Here is an 18,636-nt window from a genome sequence, read left to right as displayed (position 1 = left end):
AGGGACCTTAGATTGTAAGCTCACTGGGGCAGGGGGCTGATGGGAATGTGATAGGGACCTTAGATTGTAAGCTCACTGGGGCAGGGGCTGATGGGAATGTGATAGGGACATTAGATTGTAAGCTCGCTGGGGCAGGGGCTGATGGGAATGTGATAGGGACCTTAGATTGTAAGCTCGCTGGGGCAGGGGCTGATGGGAATGTGATAGGGACCTTAGATTGTAAGCTCCACTGGGGCAGGGGCTGATGGGAATGTGATAGGGACCTTAGATTGTAAGCTCACTGGGGCAGGGGCTGATGGGAATGTGATAGGGACATTAGATTGTAAGCTCGCTGGGGCAGGGGCTGATGGGAATGTGATAGGGACCTTAGATTGTAAGCTCGCTGGGGCAGGGGCTGATGGGAATGTGATAGGGACCTTAGATTGTAAGCTCCACTGGGGCAGGGGCTGATGGGAATGGGATAGGGACCTTAGATTGTAAGCTCACTGGGGCAGGGACTGATGGGAATGTGATAGGGACCTTAGATTGTAAGCTCACTGGGACAGGGGCTGATGGGAATGTGATAGGGACCTTAGGTTGTAAGCTCACTGGGGCAGGGGCTGATGGGAATGTGATAGGGACCTTAGATTGTAAGCTCACTGGGGCAGGGACTGATGGGAATGTGATAGGGACCTTAGATTGTAAGCTCACTGGGGCAGGGACTGATGGGAATGTGATAGGGACCTTAGATTGTAAGCTCACTGGGGCAGGGACTGATGGGAATGGGATAGGGACCTTAGATTGTAAGCTCACTGGGGCAGGGACTGATGGGAATGGGATAGGGACCTTAGATTGTAAGCTCACTGGGGCAGGGACTGATGGGAATGTGATAGGGACCTTAGATTGTAAGCTCACTGGGGCAGGGACTGATGGGAATGAGATAGGGACCTTAGATTGTAAGCTCACTGGGGCAGGGACTGATGGGAATGGGATAGGGACCTTAGATTGTAAGCTCACTGGGGCAGGGACTGATGGGAATGTGATAGGGACCTTAGATTGTAAGCTCACTGGGGCAGGGACTGATGGGAATGGGATAGGGACCTTAGATTGTAAGCTCACTGGGGCAGGGGCTGATGGGAATGGGATAGGGACCTTAGATTGTAAGCTCACTGGGGCTAATGGTGACAGGCTGTTGGCATTCCCTTGATTGGCTGGACCCCAGTGACAGGGTTTTCCTAATGGCAGAGCAGAACCCAAGGGCACGGGCAGCCAAGTGGGGGCAAAGTCATCAAGCAAAATCAACCTGTTTTTCTAGACTGGATACAGTTACTAGGGGCCAAGTTTGTAGGAAATCAGTTTATTGGCAAAGTCCATAAAGTCACTTACAATTTATATAATTGTATAATTAGGGGGGCTGTCTAAGTAGAGATTATGAATCATAAAAATCTGCCATGTGCTGTTCTTTGAAAAATTTTTGGCTACATGCATCCCTAAATACCACCCCCATTTTACCAAAACATACCCCAGACATGCCAGTATAATAACTACAGCAAACGGATTTGGAGAATATTAACCCCAAAAATAAAATAGATAATGATGATCATCACTAAATAAATGTATAAGTATAATCACTAAATAAAATCGATAACGGGCATTTTAACCCCAGACTTGCCAGTATAATTACTACAGCAAATGGACAATGAGAATATTAACCCCAGACGTGCCAGTATAATTACTACAGATAATAGATAATCTGCATACTACCCCCCGATAAACAAGTATAATCACTAAATAAAATAGATAAGAGGCATTTTAACCCCAGACGTGCCAATATAATTACTATAGCAAATGAACAATCAGCATATTAACCCGAGGTGTGCCAGTATAATTACTACAGATAATAGATAATCTGCATACTACCCCCAGATAAACAAGTATAATCACTAAATAAAATAGCTAACGGACAATTTAACCCAAGACCAACCAGTATAATCGCTAAATAAGGCAGATAGCGGGCATTTTAACCCCTGCTATGAGAGTATAATTACTATAGGAAATGGATAACCAGCACATTAAACACAGACATGCCACTATAATCACTGTAGAAAAAGCATTGAAAATAGCCATTGAGCCCTTCAGACTGATATTTATTGTGACAAGATGCCTTTTGGGTCTTAAGGGGGCCATTGTTGCCATTAGGCCCCCCCAGTCTCCCTTCCACATACAGTAAGCATGTGCTGGTACACGGCTAGGTGCCTGCCTAATCCTTATTTAACCAGATGTCACGGGCAATTCACCGGTTGAATAAATGACTCTCGTAACTTCCCCTTGTCCCTGGAAGGGGCTACGCTCTCGAAATCGCCGCCTGTCATGATTTATTGCTGCGGGGAGTTGCGAGCAGAGGCGGCGGGGGTGTCCCGCACTGGCGGCTACAACTTAACCCGCTTGATTTCCAGTTGAAGTCATCAAAATCCCATTTATCACGGCGATGACAAGGGAAGGAGACAGGAGAGGAGCCAGCGGAGCAGGGCCGGGGGGGGGAATCAGATCCTCTTGTTGTGGCCCCTACTCCCAGCTGGAAGACAATATCCTTACTATAGTTCTGTATTTATCCCAATGTCGAGCCCCCCCCAATGTAGAAATGGGTCGGAACGGCATGTAAGGTATTTATTTCATTTCATCGTATCGAGCGACTACAAGTTACACCGGGCGCCCAAAGTGCCGGCCACCGAGACCCACTGGGGGCAAATAAACTGATTCTAACATTAGGGGGGGCAAATGTCATATTCACAGATGGCTGCTGGCTGCCCCCCCCCCATGTTGTTCAACTACAACCCCCAACATTTTTGGTACAAAGCAAACAGGTGCACTCGCCCACGGGGTACGAGGTCACCTACGGGGGTCTGTAAGGTGCCACAGACAGTCACTATTTATTGGGCTGGGGGGGGGGGCTGTTTGTGCCTCTGGGTACTGGGAATGCCAGGGGGGCTGTAAGGTGCCACAGACAGTCACTATTTATTGGGCTGGGGGGGCTGTTTGTGCCTCTGGGTACTGGGAATGCCAGGGGGGCTGTAAGGTGCCACAGACAGTCACTATTTATTGGGCTGGGGGGGGCTGTTTGTGCCTCTGGGTATTGGGAATGCCAGGGGGGCTGTAAGGTGCCACAGACAGTCACTATTTATTGGGCTGGGGGGGGCTGTTTGTGCCTCTGGGTACTGGGAATGCCAGGGGGGCTGTAAGGTGCCACAGACAGTCACTATTTATTGGGCTGGGGGGGCTGTTTGTGCCTCTGGGTACTGGGAATGCCAGGGGGGCTGTAAGGTGCCACAGACAGTCACTATTTATTGGGCTGGGGGGCTGTTTGTGCCTCTGGGTACTGGGAATGCCAGGGGGGCTGTAAGGTGCCACAGACAGTCACTATTTATTGGGCTGGGGGGGGGGGCTGTTTGTGCCTCTGGGTACTGGGATTGCCAGGGGGGCTGTAAGGTGCCACAGACAGTCACTATTTATTGGGCTGGGGGGGGGGGCTGTTTGTGCCTCTGGGTACTGGGATTGCCAGGGGGGCTGTAAGGTGCCACAGACAGTCACTATTTATTGGGCTGGGGGGGGCTGTTTGTGCCTCTGGGTACTGGGAATGCCAGGGGGGCTGTAAGGTGCCACAGACAGTCACTATTTATTGGGCTGGGGGGGGCTGTTTGTGCCTCTGGGTACTGGGAATGCCAGGGGGGCTGTAAGGTGCCACAGACAGTCACTATTTATTGGGCTGGGGGGGCTGTTTGTGCCTCTGGGTACTGGGAATACCAGGGGGGCTGTAAGGTGCCACAGACAGTCACTATTTATTGGGCTGGGGGGGCTGTTTGTGCCTCTGGGTACTGGGAATACCAGGGGGGGCTGTAAGGTGCCACAGACCTGGGAATGCCAGGGGGGCTGTAAGGTGCCCAAACAGCCCCCCCCAGCCCAATAAATAGTGACTGTGGTACCTTACAGCCCCCCCGGCATTCCCAGTACCCACAGATTGGCAGCCTGCTCATTGCCCTGCTCAGTCCCCCCACCCCATGGGTGGGGGGACTAACCCATATAATTACTCCCCATTGGTATAAAGCCAATCTTGGGTGCATCTCACGTGAAACACTGACTGCTGCGCATCCAACGACAGTCGCCGACACGTGACCGCACCCCCAGTACCAGGAGACTGCCATTCCCATCAGGGAGCGATTTTAAGTATTTTGACAGCAGCCCCCGGAGCTATTCATTGATTGGGCGACACAAAACACCAAGGTACTATTGGCGCCCCCGTACCCCGGGGCAGGGAAGTAAATGGGCCGGACAGATGGCACACAGACCGGATTTAAAATGGGCAGAGCTGCTTTCTCCGTGCCCTAGATTGTCAGCTCTTGGGGCCCCTTCTGCGTGTGAGTAAAACTGCCACAATCAGCGGCGCTTTCCCTTCGCAGGAATAAAGGATTATTACTGAGCGGCTCTTTCCCCCCAGGAGATAATTTGATATAATAGAGACATCGGTTACAGCTGGGAAAGAGATAAGGCTCATTTGTGCTGCGGGCGACTTCTCCGGCTGCTATTAATTTTAATGCGGCCGAGTTTAGTCTGAGGCCGGGGCTGAACTTGCTGTACGGGAGAATTTACTGAGCACTGTAAATGGGACGTGGGACGGGGCTCCGGCTCTCGGGCTGCCTCTCCCGCTGCTGCTACAACAGCTTTTCCCCTTCAGGGACTTCTAAAGAATCAGCATTTTTCCCCCTAATAAAAATAAGGAAAGAGAGGAGTCTGCGCTGAGCAATTTGGAAACGTTCGGCGGCTTTTGGGTTCATTAGTTGGGCGCCCGCGCCGCCTAAACGCTCCCCCCTGGGCGATCTGGTGTTTGTACTACTCTGCATTATACACCAGCACTACTCTGCCCCTTACTGCTGGGGGGCTCCCCATAGGCTAGCTTGGCCCTTTACAGGGGTGGGCTTGACTGGTAGATTTGCCCTATACAGGGGTGGGCTTGACTGGTAGCTTGGCCCTTTACAGGGGTGGGCTTGATTGGTAGCTTGGCCTTATACAGGGGTGGGCTTGATTGGTAGCTTGGCCTTATACAGGGGTGCGCTTGACTGGTAGCTTGGCCTTATACAGGGGTGGGCTTGACTGGTAGATTTGCCCTATACAGGGGTGGGCTTGACTGGTAGCTTGGCCCTATACAGGGGTGGGCTTGACTGGTAGCTTGGCCCTATACAGGGGTGGGCTTGACTGGTAGCTTGGCCCTATACAGGGGTGGGCTTGACTGGTAGCTTGGCCTTATACAGGGGTGCGCTTGACTGGTAGCTTGGCCTTATACAGGGGTGGGCTTGACTGGTAGCTTGGCCTTATACAGGGGTGCGCTTGACTGGTAGCTTGGCCTTATACAGGGGTGCGCTTGACTGGTAGCTTGGCCTTATACAGGGGTGCGCTTGACTGGTAGCTTGGCCCTATACAGGGGTGGGCTTGACTGGTAGATTTGCCCTATACAGGGGTGGGCTTGACTGGTAGCTTTGCCCTATGCAGGGGTGGGCTTGACTGGTAACTTGGCCCTATACAGGGGTGGGCTTGACTGGTAGCTTGGCCCTATACAGGGGTGGGCCTGACTGGTAGCTTGGCCCTATACAGGGGTGGGCCTGACTGGTAGATTTGCCCTATACAGGGGTGGGCTTGGCTGGTAGATTTGCCCTATACAGGGGTGGGCTTGGCTGGTAGCTTGGCCCTATACAGGGGTGGGCTTGACTGGTAGATTTGCCCTATACAGGGGTGGGCTTGACTGGTAGATTTGCCCTATACAGGGGTGGGCTTGGCTGGTAGCTTGGCCCTATACAGGGGTGGGCTTGACTGGTAGATTTGCCCTATACAGGGGTGGGCTTGGCTGGTAGCTTGGCCCTATACAGGGGTGGGCTTGACTGGTAGATTTGCCCTATACAGGGGTGGGCTTGACTGGTAGCTTTGCCCTATGCAGGGGTGGGCTTGACTGGTAACTTGGCCCTATACAGGGGTGCGCTTGACTGGTAGCTTGGCCCTATACAGGGGTGGGCCTGACTGGTAACTTGGCCCTATACAGGGGTGGACTTGACTGGTAGCTTGGCCCTATACAGGGGTGGGCCTGACTGGTAATTTGGCCCTATACAGGGGTGGACTTGACTGGTAGCTTGGCCCTATACAGGGGTGGGCTTGACTGGTAACTTGGCCCTATACAGGGGTGGGCCTGACTGGTAGCTTGGCCCTATACAGGGGTGGGCTTGACTGGTAGCTTGGCCCTATACAGGGGTGGGCCTGACTGGTAGCTTGGCCCTATACAGGGGTGGGCCTGACTGGTAGATTTGCCCTATACAGGGGTGGGCTTGACTGGTAGATTTGCCCTATACAGGGGTGGGCTTGGCTGGTAGATTTGCCCTATACAGGGGTGGGCTTGACTGGTAACTTGGCCCTATACAGGGGTGGGCCTGACTGGTAGATTTGCCCTATACAGGGGTGGGCTTGACTGGTAACTTGGCCCTATACAGGGGTGGGCTTGACTGGTAACTTGGCCCTATACAGGGGTGGGCTTGACTGGTAACTTGGCCCTATACAGGGGTGGGCTTGACTGGTAACTTGGCCCTATACAGGGGTGGGCTTGACTGGTAACTTGGCCCTATACAGGGGTGGGCTTGACTGGTAACTTGGCCCTATACAGGGGTGGGCTTGACTGGTAGCTTGGCCCTATACAGGGGTGGGCTTGACTGGTAGCTTGGCCCTATACAGGGGTGGGCCTGACTGGTAGATTTGCCCTATACAGGGGTGGGCTTGGCTGGTAGCTTGGCCCTATACAGGGGTTGGCTTGGCTGGTAGATTTGCCCTATACAGGGGTGGGCTTGGCTGGTAGATTTGCCCTATACAGGGGTAGGACAGCTCCCTGGGTGGGTGATTATCTCCCCTACAAGGTGAAAGCCGCGGGGCTGGCAGCTTTATGGCTCCAGAGACAGATGTGTCGGCCAGAAATCCCTCTGCTGCTTTATGAGTTTATTAGCGACTGATTGTTACACAGAGAGAGGCTGTTGGAGAGATGATTGCGCTCTCATCAATTCCTTCCTCTCCGAGAGACACCTTTACTGCACTCTCATTTACTGTGGCAATGAGGAGAGTGCGGGGGGCTATAAACCGAGGCTGGTGGGGCCGATTGCCTCTAATGTTGCCTTGATTGGCCCAATGGAGACTGTAAGATACACATACACACGTACGTGGGGCACAAATGGGGCAGCTTACTATTCAATTTTAATTAACCCCATCACTTGCCTCCGATGATTCCAATTAGGTGCTTGATGTTAATGACTGATTGGTCTCTGATGATGAAGAGAGTGTGGGGGGCTGTATGAGAGAGCTCTGGGGGTGCTGGGACATTGAGGGGCTCAGTGAACGTATGAGCCCAAAGTGTGACTTTTTCTTACGGTGTTGCCATATGTGCCGCACTTAGTGGTGAGAGAGGTGACAGGTGGGTTGCTACCCCCCCTCGGAGACGCTGATTCAGTATCACACGGCGACAGGTCCCCTCGTTACCCGCACAATTACAGTCTGTGGCTCATTATGCTGTGAGAAAGCCCATTATCATATTCACTAACGAACTGCCATTCTACTTACTCCCTACCTGCGCTGTGCATCATGGGAAAGGGCCCCGGAGACTGGGGGGGGGGACCAACAAACAGTTGGGAGATGTATGGCCCTGTCTGTGTCTGTCAGTGCTAGAGGTTCTAGAGCAGATTTAGGCTCTACATGGTGCAACCCAATTGCCCCCGGCTGATCCATTGGGTGCCACAGGGGCAGTTATTTCCCCCCAGCTATAAGCACAGATCCATTTCTATTCTGACTGATCGGATATTATTTTCTCACCCGCTGTGCCCTTCTCCCCGCAGATGCCAGTGTGCTCCTACTTCCTGAAAGGAATCTGCCACAATAACGACTGCCCTTACAGCCACGTCTATGTCTCCCGAAAGGCCGAAATCTGCAAGGACTTCCTCAAGGGCTACTGCCCCCTGGGGGCCAAGGTGAGTGAGTAAGGCAGGCAGGGTCTCACTGCCCACTAAGGTGGCATATATACTCCATAATAAAGCTGTAGTGCCCACTGTAACTGCCAACAGAAAGGCAGGCAGGGTCTCACTGCCCACTAAGGTGGCATATATACTCCATAATAAAGCTGTAGTGCCCACTGTAACTGCCAACATAAAGGCAGGTAGGGTCTCACTGCCCACTAAGGTGGCATATATACTCCATAATAAAGCTGTAGTGCCCACTGTAACTGCCAACAGAAGGGCAGGTAGGGTCTCACTGCCCACTAAGGTGGCATATATACTCCATAATAAAGCTGTAGTGCCCACTGTAACTGCCAACAGAAGGGCAGGCAGGGTCTCACTGCCCACTAAGGGGGCATATATACTCCATAATAAAGCTGTAGTGCCCACTGTAATGGGCAACAGAAAGGCAGGCAGGGTCTCACTGCCCACTAAGGTGGCATATATACTCCATAATAAAGCTGTAGTGCCCACTGTAACTGCCAACAGAAAGGCAGGCAGGGTCTCACTGCCCACTAAGGTGGCATATATACTCCATAATAAAGCTGTAGTGCCCACTGTAACGGCCAACAGAAGGGCAGGCAGGGTCTCACTGCCCACTAAGGTGGCATATATACTCCATAATAAAGCTGTAGTGCCCACTGTAACTGCCAACAGAAAGGCAGGCAGGGTCTCACTGCCCACTAAGGTGGCATATATACTCCATAATAAAGCTGTAGTGCCCACTGTAACTGCCAACAGAAAGGCAGGCAGGGTCTCACTGCCCACTAAGGTGGCATATATACTCCATAATAAAGCTGTAGTGCCCACTGTAACTGCCAACAGAAAGGCAGGCAGGGTCTCACTGCCCACTAAGGGGGCATATATACTCCATAATAAAGCTGTAGTGCCCACTGTAACGGCCAACAGAAGGGCAGGCAGGGTCTCACTGCCCACTAAGGTGGCATATATACTCCATAATAAAGCTGTAGTGCCCACTGTAACTGCCAACAGAAGGGCAGGTAGGGTCTCACTGCCCACTAAGGTGGCATATATACTCCATAATAAAGCTGTAGTGCCCACTGTAATGGGCAACAGAAAGGCAGGCAGGGTCTCACTGCCCACTAAGGGGGCATATTAAGGTTTCCCTGTGTACTGAGTGCCAGTAGAAAGGCTTACACTTTATTCCTGCGCCTAAGGTTACTTTCAGCTGAGGAGGGGGCACCAACTGAGTGGTCTGTGCCAGGAGGCGGACGCTATGGGCAAGTCGTTGCCCGGGGAATAAAAATCTTATTTGTGTTTCCTCTTGAATGTGTGTCATCATGTATTTTGGCAAACTTTGGACATGCCTTGGCACAGTGCCCGTGTGTGAAGCTGCTTCTGTGCCACGCCGGGCAGCGTCTACTTGGGCTGATGTTGTATTTTCCACTTCCTGATAATTGAGCCAACTGTGCCCATTGGCACACACATACCCTTAGATATTGTGTTGTGCTCTCTTCCTGATCTGTTCCTTAATATCATCTGGAACTTCATCTGAGTGCCCTTTCATATTGCCAGCCCTTCCGATTAGGATCATGGGAAATCGGGAACATTTTCATTTAGGAGTAGCCCAAAGACTTGGCATTAAACTGTCTGATATTGGCACCCATAGGATTTGTTATTTATTAGATATGGGGAAAGTAGGCAGGATGTGCTATATGTAATGTGTGTAGATAATTATATAGTGAATAAAGTGCCCCCTATTGTAACATATAGGGATATTATAAGTCCCCGAGGGGTTCCTTATAATATATAGTGAATAAAGTACCCCTATTGTAACATATAGGGATATTATAAGCCCCCGAGGAGTTCCTTATAATATATAGTGAATAAAGTACCCCCTATTGTAACATATAGGGATATTATAAGCCCCCGAGGAGTTCCTTATAATATATAGTGAATAAAGTGCCCCCTATTGTAACATATAGGGATATTATAAGCCCCCGAGGGGTTCCTTATAATATATAGTGAATAAAGTACCCCCTATTGTAACATATAGGGATATTATAAGCCCCCAAGGGGTTCCTTATAATATATAGTGAATAAAGTGCCCCCTATTGTAACATATAGGGATATTATGAGTCCCCAAGGAGTTCCTTATAATATATAGTGAATAAAGTGCCCCCTATTGTAACATATAGGGATATTATAAGCCCCCAAGGGGTTCCTTATAATATATAGTGAATAAAGTGCCCCCTATTGTAACATATAGGGATATTATAAGCCACCGAGGAGTTCCTTATAATATATAGTGAATAAAGTGCCCCCTATTGTAACATATAGGGATATTATAAGCCCCCGAGGAGTTCCTTATAATATATAGTGAATAAAGTTAGTGCTGGGCGGTATACCGGTATATACCGAACACCGTTTTTTTTTTTTAAAAAATGATAAAAAATTTTAACTTACCGGCATACCGGTGTGGGCGCCACCTGGCAATTTTTCTTACTATTTCCGGGTTGTGCGCGCTGATGTCATGCGTGCAACCCGGAAATAGTAAGAAAAATTACCAGGAGGCTCTGTGAGCTGTCGGGGGTGCTTGCGGCTGCCTGGCTCGTAAGGTTTATTTATGTGAAGGGGATGGGGGGGTGTTTGGGGTTGGATGGGGGGGTGTTTGGGGTTGGATGGGGGGGTGTTTGGGGTTGGGGGGGGGGTGTTTGGGGTTGGGGGGGGTGTTTGGGGTGGTCACCTAATCATGCATGGGGAAAAAAAAATACCGTCAAATACCGTGATACCGATATAATAAAAAAAATACCGTGATATAAATTTTTGGTCATACCGCCCAGCACTAAATAAAGTGCCCCCTATTGTAACATATAGGGATATTATAAGCCCCCGAGGAGTTCCTTATAATATATAGTGAATAAAGTGCCCCCTATTGTAACATATAGGGATATTATAAGTCCCCGAGGAGTTCCTTATAATATATAGTGAATAAAGTGCCCCCTATTGTAAGATATAGGGATATTATAAGCCACCGAGGGGTTCCTTATAATATATAGTGAATAAAGTACCCCCTATTGTAACATATAGGGATATTATAAGTCCCAGAGGGGTTCCTTAAAATATATAGTGAATAAAGTACCCCCTATTGTAACATATAGGGATATTATAAGCCCCCGAGGAGTTCCTTATAATATATAGTGAATAAAGTGCCCCCTATTGTAACATAGGGATATTATAAGTCCCCGAGGGGTTCCTTATAATATATAGTGAATAAAGTGCCCCCTATTGTAACATATAGGGATATTATAAGTCCCCGAGGAGTTCCTTATAATATATAGTGAATAAAGTGCCCCCTATTGTAACATATAGGGATATTATAAGCCACCGAGGGGTTCCTTATAATATATAGTGAATAAAGTGCCCCCTATTGTAACATATAGGGATATTATAAGCCACCGAGGAGTTCCTTATAATATATAGTGAATAAAGTGCCCCCTATTGTAACATATAGGGATATTATAAGCCCCCGAGGAGTTCCTTATAATATATAGTGAATAAAGTACCCCCTATTGTAACATATAGGGATATTATAAGTCCCCGAGGAGTTCCTTATAATATATAGTGAATAAAGTACCCCCTATTGTAACATATAGGGATATTATAAGTCCCCAAGGAGTTCCATGACCATATAAAGGTACGAGGCCAAAGGCCGTATGTTTTTATACAGGTCATTGAACTCCAAGGTAACTTCTAATATCCTCATATTTTACGACAGGGGGCACTTTATTTATTATAATAGACAAGTTTCATGAGTCATGTGACAGAAATTACATCACTAAGCTCCCATTATAACTGTTGACATCACTAATTGTTTATAAGGATATAATTTACAGTAGGGAGATTATATATAATATGGAAATTATATATATATATATATATATACACATATAGACACGGGAGCTGCCATGCTACATATCAGTAGCCTTTAGTAAAATGCTATCCCTATGGCCGAGTGATTAATCGGTCAGTGCCCGACTGTGCCCTGAGCACCACCAATGGAAGCCTGCGTGGAAATGGGGCCAACATGGTTACTCCCTGGCACCTCTGCCTTGGGGGTTCCGCGCCGAGCTCCCAGACTGCGCGGCGGTTGCGGGATAGTGCCGAGCGTCCCGAGCATCACACGCAATTACAGGAGAATATTTCAATTTACATGAAAATATAAAAGAGATATTTAGAATATTTATTCTATTAGGGAAAGTGCTTAGCGAGTGGCTTTTGCGGCGTGTCACCGAAGCTTTCTTGTTGGCGTGATGGATTGCAGCATGTAATTGTGTGTGCGGCCAGACTGCTGACAGAGACAGATTCCCAGCAATGGAAGCGCGCCGGCCCCACAAAGGGTTAACCCTGTTCTCCCAAATAATTGGCAAAAGCGCTGAGGTCAGGCCTTTCCTGGGTGGGTTTTTTTTTTTTCTTATTTATTTCCAAGGCAGCGGTGAAATGGGCCCCGGAGAGTTGGCGGCAGCATCTCGCCGAGTAGCGAGCCTCATAAAGCAGCGCTTGTTAGGGAGGCGGGCCTTATTGCCTCGTTAGGGGCTTCCTTAATAATTGTAATCATTTTGCATATAATTAAATACCTGCTTCTAAGTTTGCGCCAGGGTTCCCTGTGTAAGGGCTGTGGGTGGGTTGTTTATACAGGTATCCACAAGGCTGGGGACCTGGGATCTTCTGGATAAGGGATCTTCCTGTAGTTGTACATTATGGCTACTAAATAATGATTTTTAAATTAAAAAAATAAATAAATTTAATTAAAAATTAAATGAAAAAAAATGGAAGGCAGTGGCAAGCACAGCCCATGACCACACGATGTTATGATCCTGTCATTTTGCCTCTGTGTAACTAGCCCCGCCCCCTGTGCTCCTCAGAGCAGTACTTCTCCCACACCCACTGGATTTTTTATTTCATGATGGGCGTGTCCTAAGCTTTTACAAGGTGCTGCCCCTTCTGCATATAAAAGGCCAAGGTCCTCCTTACAATATGAGTGCACCACAAGAGGGCAGTAGTGAGGCACACTAGGGGTTATCCAAAATGGCAGCTCTGTTGAGGAAGTGGGGCTGAAATGCAGGGGGACGTATTAATGATAAAGGGAGACAGGGGCGCTCTCCTGCACTTGTAAGGGAGACGGGGGCGCTCTCCTGCACTTGTAAGGGAGACGGGGGCGCTCTCCTGCACTTGTAAGGGAGACGGGGGCGCTCTCCTGCACTTGTAAGGGAGACGGGGGCGCTCTCCTGCACTTGTAAGGGAGACGGGGGCGCTCTCCTGCACTTGTAAGGGAGACGGGGGCGCTCTCCTGCACTTGTAAGGGAGACGGGGGCGCTCTCCTGCACTTGTAAGGGATACAGGGGCGCTCTCCTGCACTTGTAAGGGAGACAGGGGCGCTCTCCTGCACTTGTAAGGGATACGGGGGCGCTCTCCTGCACTTGTAAGGGATACGGGGGCGCTCTCCTGCACTTGTAAGGGATACGGGGGCGCTCTCCTGCACTTGTAAGGGAGACGGGGGCGCTCTCCTGCACTTGTAAGGGAGACGGGGGCGCTCTCCTGCACTTGTAAGGGAGACGGGGGCGCTCTCCTGCACTTGTAAGGGAGACGGGGGACGCTCTCCTGCACTTGTAAGGGAGACGGGGGCGCTCTCCTGCACTTGTAAGGGATACGGGGGTGCTCTCCTGCACTTGTAAGGGATACGGGGGCGCTCTCCTGCACTTGTAAGGGATACGGGGGCGCTCTCCTGCACTTGTAAGGGATACGGGGGCGCTCTCCTGCACTTGTAAGGGATACGGGGGCGCTCTCCTGCACCTGTAAGGGATACGGGGGCGCTCTCCTGCACCTGTAAGGGATACGGGGGCGCTCTCCTGCACTTGTAAGGGATACGGGGGCGCTCTCCTGCACTTGTAAGGGATACGGGGGCGCTCTCCTGCACTTGTAAGGGATACGGGGGCGCTCTCCTGCACTTGTAAGGGATACAGGGGCGCTCTCCTGCACTTGTAAGGGATACAGGGGCGCTCTCCTGCACTTGTAAGGGATACAGGGGTGCTCTCCTGCACTTGTAAGGGATACGGGGGCGCTCTCCTGCACTTGTAAGGGATACAGGGGCGCTCTCCTGCACCTGTAAGGGATACGGGGGCGCTCTCCTGCACTTGTAAGGGATACGGGGGCGCTCTCCTGCACTTGTAAGGGATACAGGGGCGCTCTCCTGCACTTGTAAGGGATACAGGGGCGCTCTCCTGCACTTGTAAGGGATACGGGGGCGCTCTCCTGCACTTGTAAGGGATACGGGGGCGCTCTCCTGCACTTGTAAGGGATACGGGGGCGCTCTCCTGCACTTGTAAGGGATACGGGGACGCTCTCCTGCACCTGTAAGGGATACGGGGGCGCTCTCCTGCACCTGTAAGGGATACGGGGGCGCTCTCCTGCACCTGTAAGGGATACGGGGGCGCTCTCCTCCACTTGTAAGGGATACAGGGGCGCTCTCCTGCACTTGTAAGGGATACGGGGGCGCTCTCCTGCACTTGTAAGGGATACGGGGGCGCTCTCCTGCACTCGTAAGGGAGAAAGCGTTTCTAATTCTAACTCAAGAGGAAAGAGTTCATGAACATTTCTCTCAGGTTTTTAGTACAAATTATTAATATATCTGTCAGTCTCACAGAAAAGTATTATTTGTGAATTTACCCCCAGGAACCAGCACTTAAATATAAATAATCCGGTGCTGGTTTGGTCTCACCCAGAATATAAAGGATTTCCCTCTGGTCTGCCCCGCGTGGCTTCCACTACCCAGAATGCTTTAGTGTTTGCCTATAGCGTGGCTTCCACTACCCAGAATGCTTTAGTGTTTGCCTATAGCCTGACTTCCTCTACCCAGAATGCTTTAGTGTTTGCCTATAGCCTGGCTTCCACTACCCAGAATGCTTTAGTGTTTGCCTATAGCCTGACTTCCTCTACCCAGAATGCTTTAGTGTTTGCCTATAGCCTGGCTTCCACTACCCAGAATGCTTTAGTGTTTGCCTATAGCCTGACTTCCTCTACCCAGAATGCTTTAGTGTTTGCCTATAGCGTGACTTCCACTACCCAGAATGCTTTAGTGTTTGCCTATAGCCTGACTTCCTCTACCCAGAATGCTTTAGTGTTTGCCTATAGCGTGACTTCCACTACCCAGAATGCTTTAGTGTTTGCCTATAGCCTGACTTCCACTACCCAGAATGCTTTAGTGTTTGCCTATAGCCTGACTTCCTCTACCCAGAATGCTTTAGTGTTTGCCTATAGCGTGACTTCCACTACCCAGAATGCTTTAGTGTTTGCCTATAGCCTGACTTCCACTACCCAGAATGCTTTAGTGTTTGCCTATAGCCTGACTTCCTCTACCCAGAATGCTTTAGTGTTTGCCTATAGCCTGACTTCCTCTACCCAGAATGCTTTAGTGTTTGCCTATAGCGTGGCTTCCACTACCCAGAATGCTTTAGTGTTTGCCTATAGCCTGGCTTCCACTACCCAGAATGCTTTAGTGTTTGCCTATAGCGTGGCTTCCACTACCCAGAATGCTTTAGTGTTTGCCTATAGCCTGACTTCCTCTACCCAGAATGCTTTAGTGTTTGCCTATAGCGTGACTTCCACTACCCAGAATGCTTTAGTGTTTGCCTATAGCCTGACTTCCTCTACCCAGAATGCTTTAGTGTTTGCCTATAGCGTGACTTCCACTACCCAGAATGCTTTAGTGTTTGCCTATAGCCTGACTTCCACTACCCAGAATGCTTTAGTGTTTGCCTATAGCCTGACTTCCTCTACCCAGAATGCTTTAGTGTTTGCCTATAGCCTGACTTCCACTACCCAGAATGCTTTAGTGTTTGCCTATAGCGTGACTTCCACTACCCAGAATGCTTTAGTGTTTGCCTGTAGCCTGACTTCCTCTACCCAGAATGCTTTAGTGTTTGCCTATAGCCTGACTTCCACTACCCAGAATCCTTTAGTGTTTGCCTATAGCCTGACTTCCTCTACCCAGAATGCTTTAGTGTTTGCCTATAGCCTGACTTCCACTACCCAGAATGCTTTAGTGTTTGCCTATAGCCTGACTTCCTCTACCCAGAATGCTTTAGTGTTTGCCTATAGCGTGACTTCCACTACCCAGAATGCTTTAGTGTTTGCCTATAGCCTGACTTCCTCTACCCAGAATGCTTTAGTGTTTGCCTATAGCCTGACTTCCACTACCCAGAATGCTTTAGTGTTTGCCTATAGCCTGACTTCCACTACCCAGAATGCTTTAGTGTTTGCCTATAGCCTGGCTTCCTCTACCCAGAATGCTCATAGGCACCAGAGGGGCACATATTTCCCAGAATTCTCAGTGAGAGCTCAGCCCGGCCCCCTTACAGTCACTGCATGAAATACAAACGGTTTGTCAGATAATGGTTATTTTCTGTACAGTGCCACGGACCCCCCCAGTGCCACGGGCCCCCCCAGTGCACCCCTAATAGGAACTTGGTAACCTGAGCCTGAATATTCAGCTGCCTGTAGTGACTGATGGGAGAGCTCGGCCGGGGGGCCTGGCAGCTGCACGGAATCCATGTTGTGCCACAGGAGAATGTCATGTTAATTGTGTTCATTATACCTCTGGCATCCGCAGGAGGGGCCCACCCACGGGGGTACTAAATATCTGCCCCCTATCAGCCTGCCTGTGTGTGTTATAAGTACAGCACGGCTGCCATTTTGTAGTCCCGCCCCATAGAACTTTGTGCTATTAGCTGTAGTACCACTTACCACCACTTTGAGCCAACAGGCACTTTCCATAGGGCTGCAGCAGAACAGCGCCCCCATCTCATTTGTGCCCCAGATTTATTGCGGCGGAAGATACCAGTGAGAAATGTAAAGGGGGAGTTAAGTTTAGATTAGTAATCTAATCTAAAATTCAAACAAATATTTGGTTGCTAGGCTACCTTACCTTGGCAACCACAATTTCAGAAACCAGACGAAAAAAAATGGTTTCAGACTGTCTCCTGGTGCCACTGTGTGCATTGGGGTAGCCAAGTGGCTGCAGTGGTTGTTGCACTCCCAGCATTCCCTGAGAGCCAGTTGATGGGTTCTGCTGCGCAGCGCCCCCTGTAGGGCAGTAGGTTGGATTTCAGTGTATGTGCCAAGCTATATATATGTATACAAGGCAGCTTTCTCTGCTGCGAGGGTTAATGGTTTCCTCCATCCTCCCCTCTCGGGGGCCCTGGGAAGATTCCATCCTGCTCTTGTCTCTTGGCCAAACCCTTCTCCTTTTCTTACAATTTAACCTGCTGATTGGCCGGGCTCCCACCGTGCTTATAATTAGTTGCCCCTGACAGGTGGGAGGCATCGGGTGACCCTAGGGAATGACACCCTCCTCACTTACACAGCCCCCCAACTAGTGCGCTTGGGCCCCTCCTGCTTTCACCTTAACTGACATGTGCAGGGCAGGGGGGGGGGGCAGGTTGCTGCCAGTTACCCTGTTGTGCCAGGCCGGGGCTGCCCTACATCCCCTCTGCTATCAACACAAACACAGGTTGGAATAACCTATACCTGCCCCTTCCCCAGCATGGGGCCCCATGGGACCCGGCACCCCGCGACTCCTATTAACCTCTCGAGTGCCTCGGGGGGCTATAGAGACAGGTTAATAATAATCCATTTCCTTGGGAGGTGGCACGGAATATGAGTAATGGGCCGCTCCTGCACGACTGCCCCAGTCTGACCCACGCTGATTGGTCTTACAGAAATCTGTCATTTTCATGAAATCATTTATGTGTTTGTGACCGACATGTGAAAGGGGATGGGGGGGCTCCCGTACCTACAGCCGCAGGGTTATCAACTGGGTGCTCAGTGTCGCCAATCCTGCCCCCACCACTTGGGGGTTAATAAGTGCTGAGCCACAAACACATTTCACTCCACTAATAAAAATAACCCCCCCCAACTGCTCTTCTAACATCTGCAAAATGAGAATACAAAGTCTTGTAACCCGTAGCAACCAAACAGATGTCTGTTTCCAGTGTACTAATTGGGGGAACCAGTTCTCCAGCTGGACTTGTCCATTAACCCATAGGAACCAATCAGTTGTGTGTTTTCATTATACTGTGTGCAGTTAACCAATTGGACGTTTGCTGTAATAATTCCTTCTGCATTAGATGCCTAAAGCTGGCCATTGGTGGCCCAATAAAAACTGCCGACCGGATTACTTCAGTACCATATTGGCCCAAATATCAGGCAGATATATCTATGGGGCAGGTTTGAAAATCAGATAATGGCGCATTGTAGCAGTCTCCTCCCACCAGGTTGCTGGCCCCTGTAGATCCCTTCAATACTACCTGCTGATTGGTTGCTATGAGATTCTGACCTAGAGTAAAGGTGCCTGCCATAAGGAGCTGAAGTTGGCCGGCCAATGTGTGCCCACACCGTGAGTGGGCAAGGCTAAGGCCAAGGTGCTGCTCCCAAGGCGTCGGCACATCCATCACCAACAGGAACTGGATATTTCCCTCTGTTATTTTAACCCCCACTTGAGTGGAGTAAGACAGATGAACCCGGCGCCCTTTCTTGTAGTAAAACGGGCACCTTGGGTGGTCTCTGGAGCCAT

At 50.0% G+C, this 18,636-nt stretch overlaps 1 protein-coding gene across 2 annotated transcripts in view; it reads left to right on the top strand.

Annotated features, from left to right (window-relative positions):
• The window catches only part of zc3h3 (zinc finger CCCH-type containing 3), a 102,601-nt gene that overhangs the window by 63,203 nt on the left and 20,762 nt on the right, over nucleotides 1-18,636 (top strand). For both annotated transcript variants that reach the window (NM_001044484.3, XM_018094683.2), the window contains exon 9: nucleotides 7,890-8,021. In NM_001044484.3, coding sequence (NP_001037949.3) covers nucleotides 7,890-8,021 — 132 coding nt within the window. The remainder of the gene's footprint in view (nucleotides 1-7,889; nucleotides 8,022-18,636) is intronic.

Source organism: Xenopus tropicalis, chromosome 6, assembly GCF_000004195.4.
Source record: "Xenopus tropicalis strain Nigerian chromosome 6, UCB_Xtro_10.0, whole genome shotgun sequence".
NCBI lineage: Eukaryota > Metazoa > Chordata > Amphibia > Anura > Pipidae > Xenopus > Xenopus tropicalis.
The sequence above is the reverse complement of the archived record's forward strand: the minus strand, read 5'-3'. Positions and strand labels throughout refer to the sequence as shown.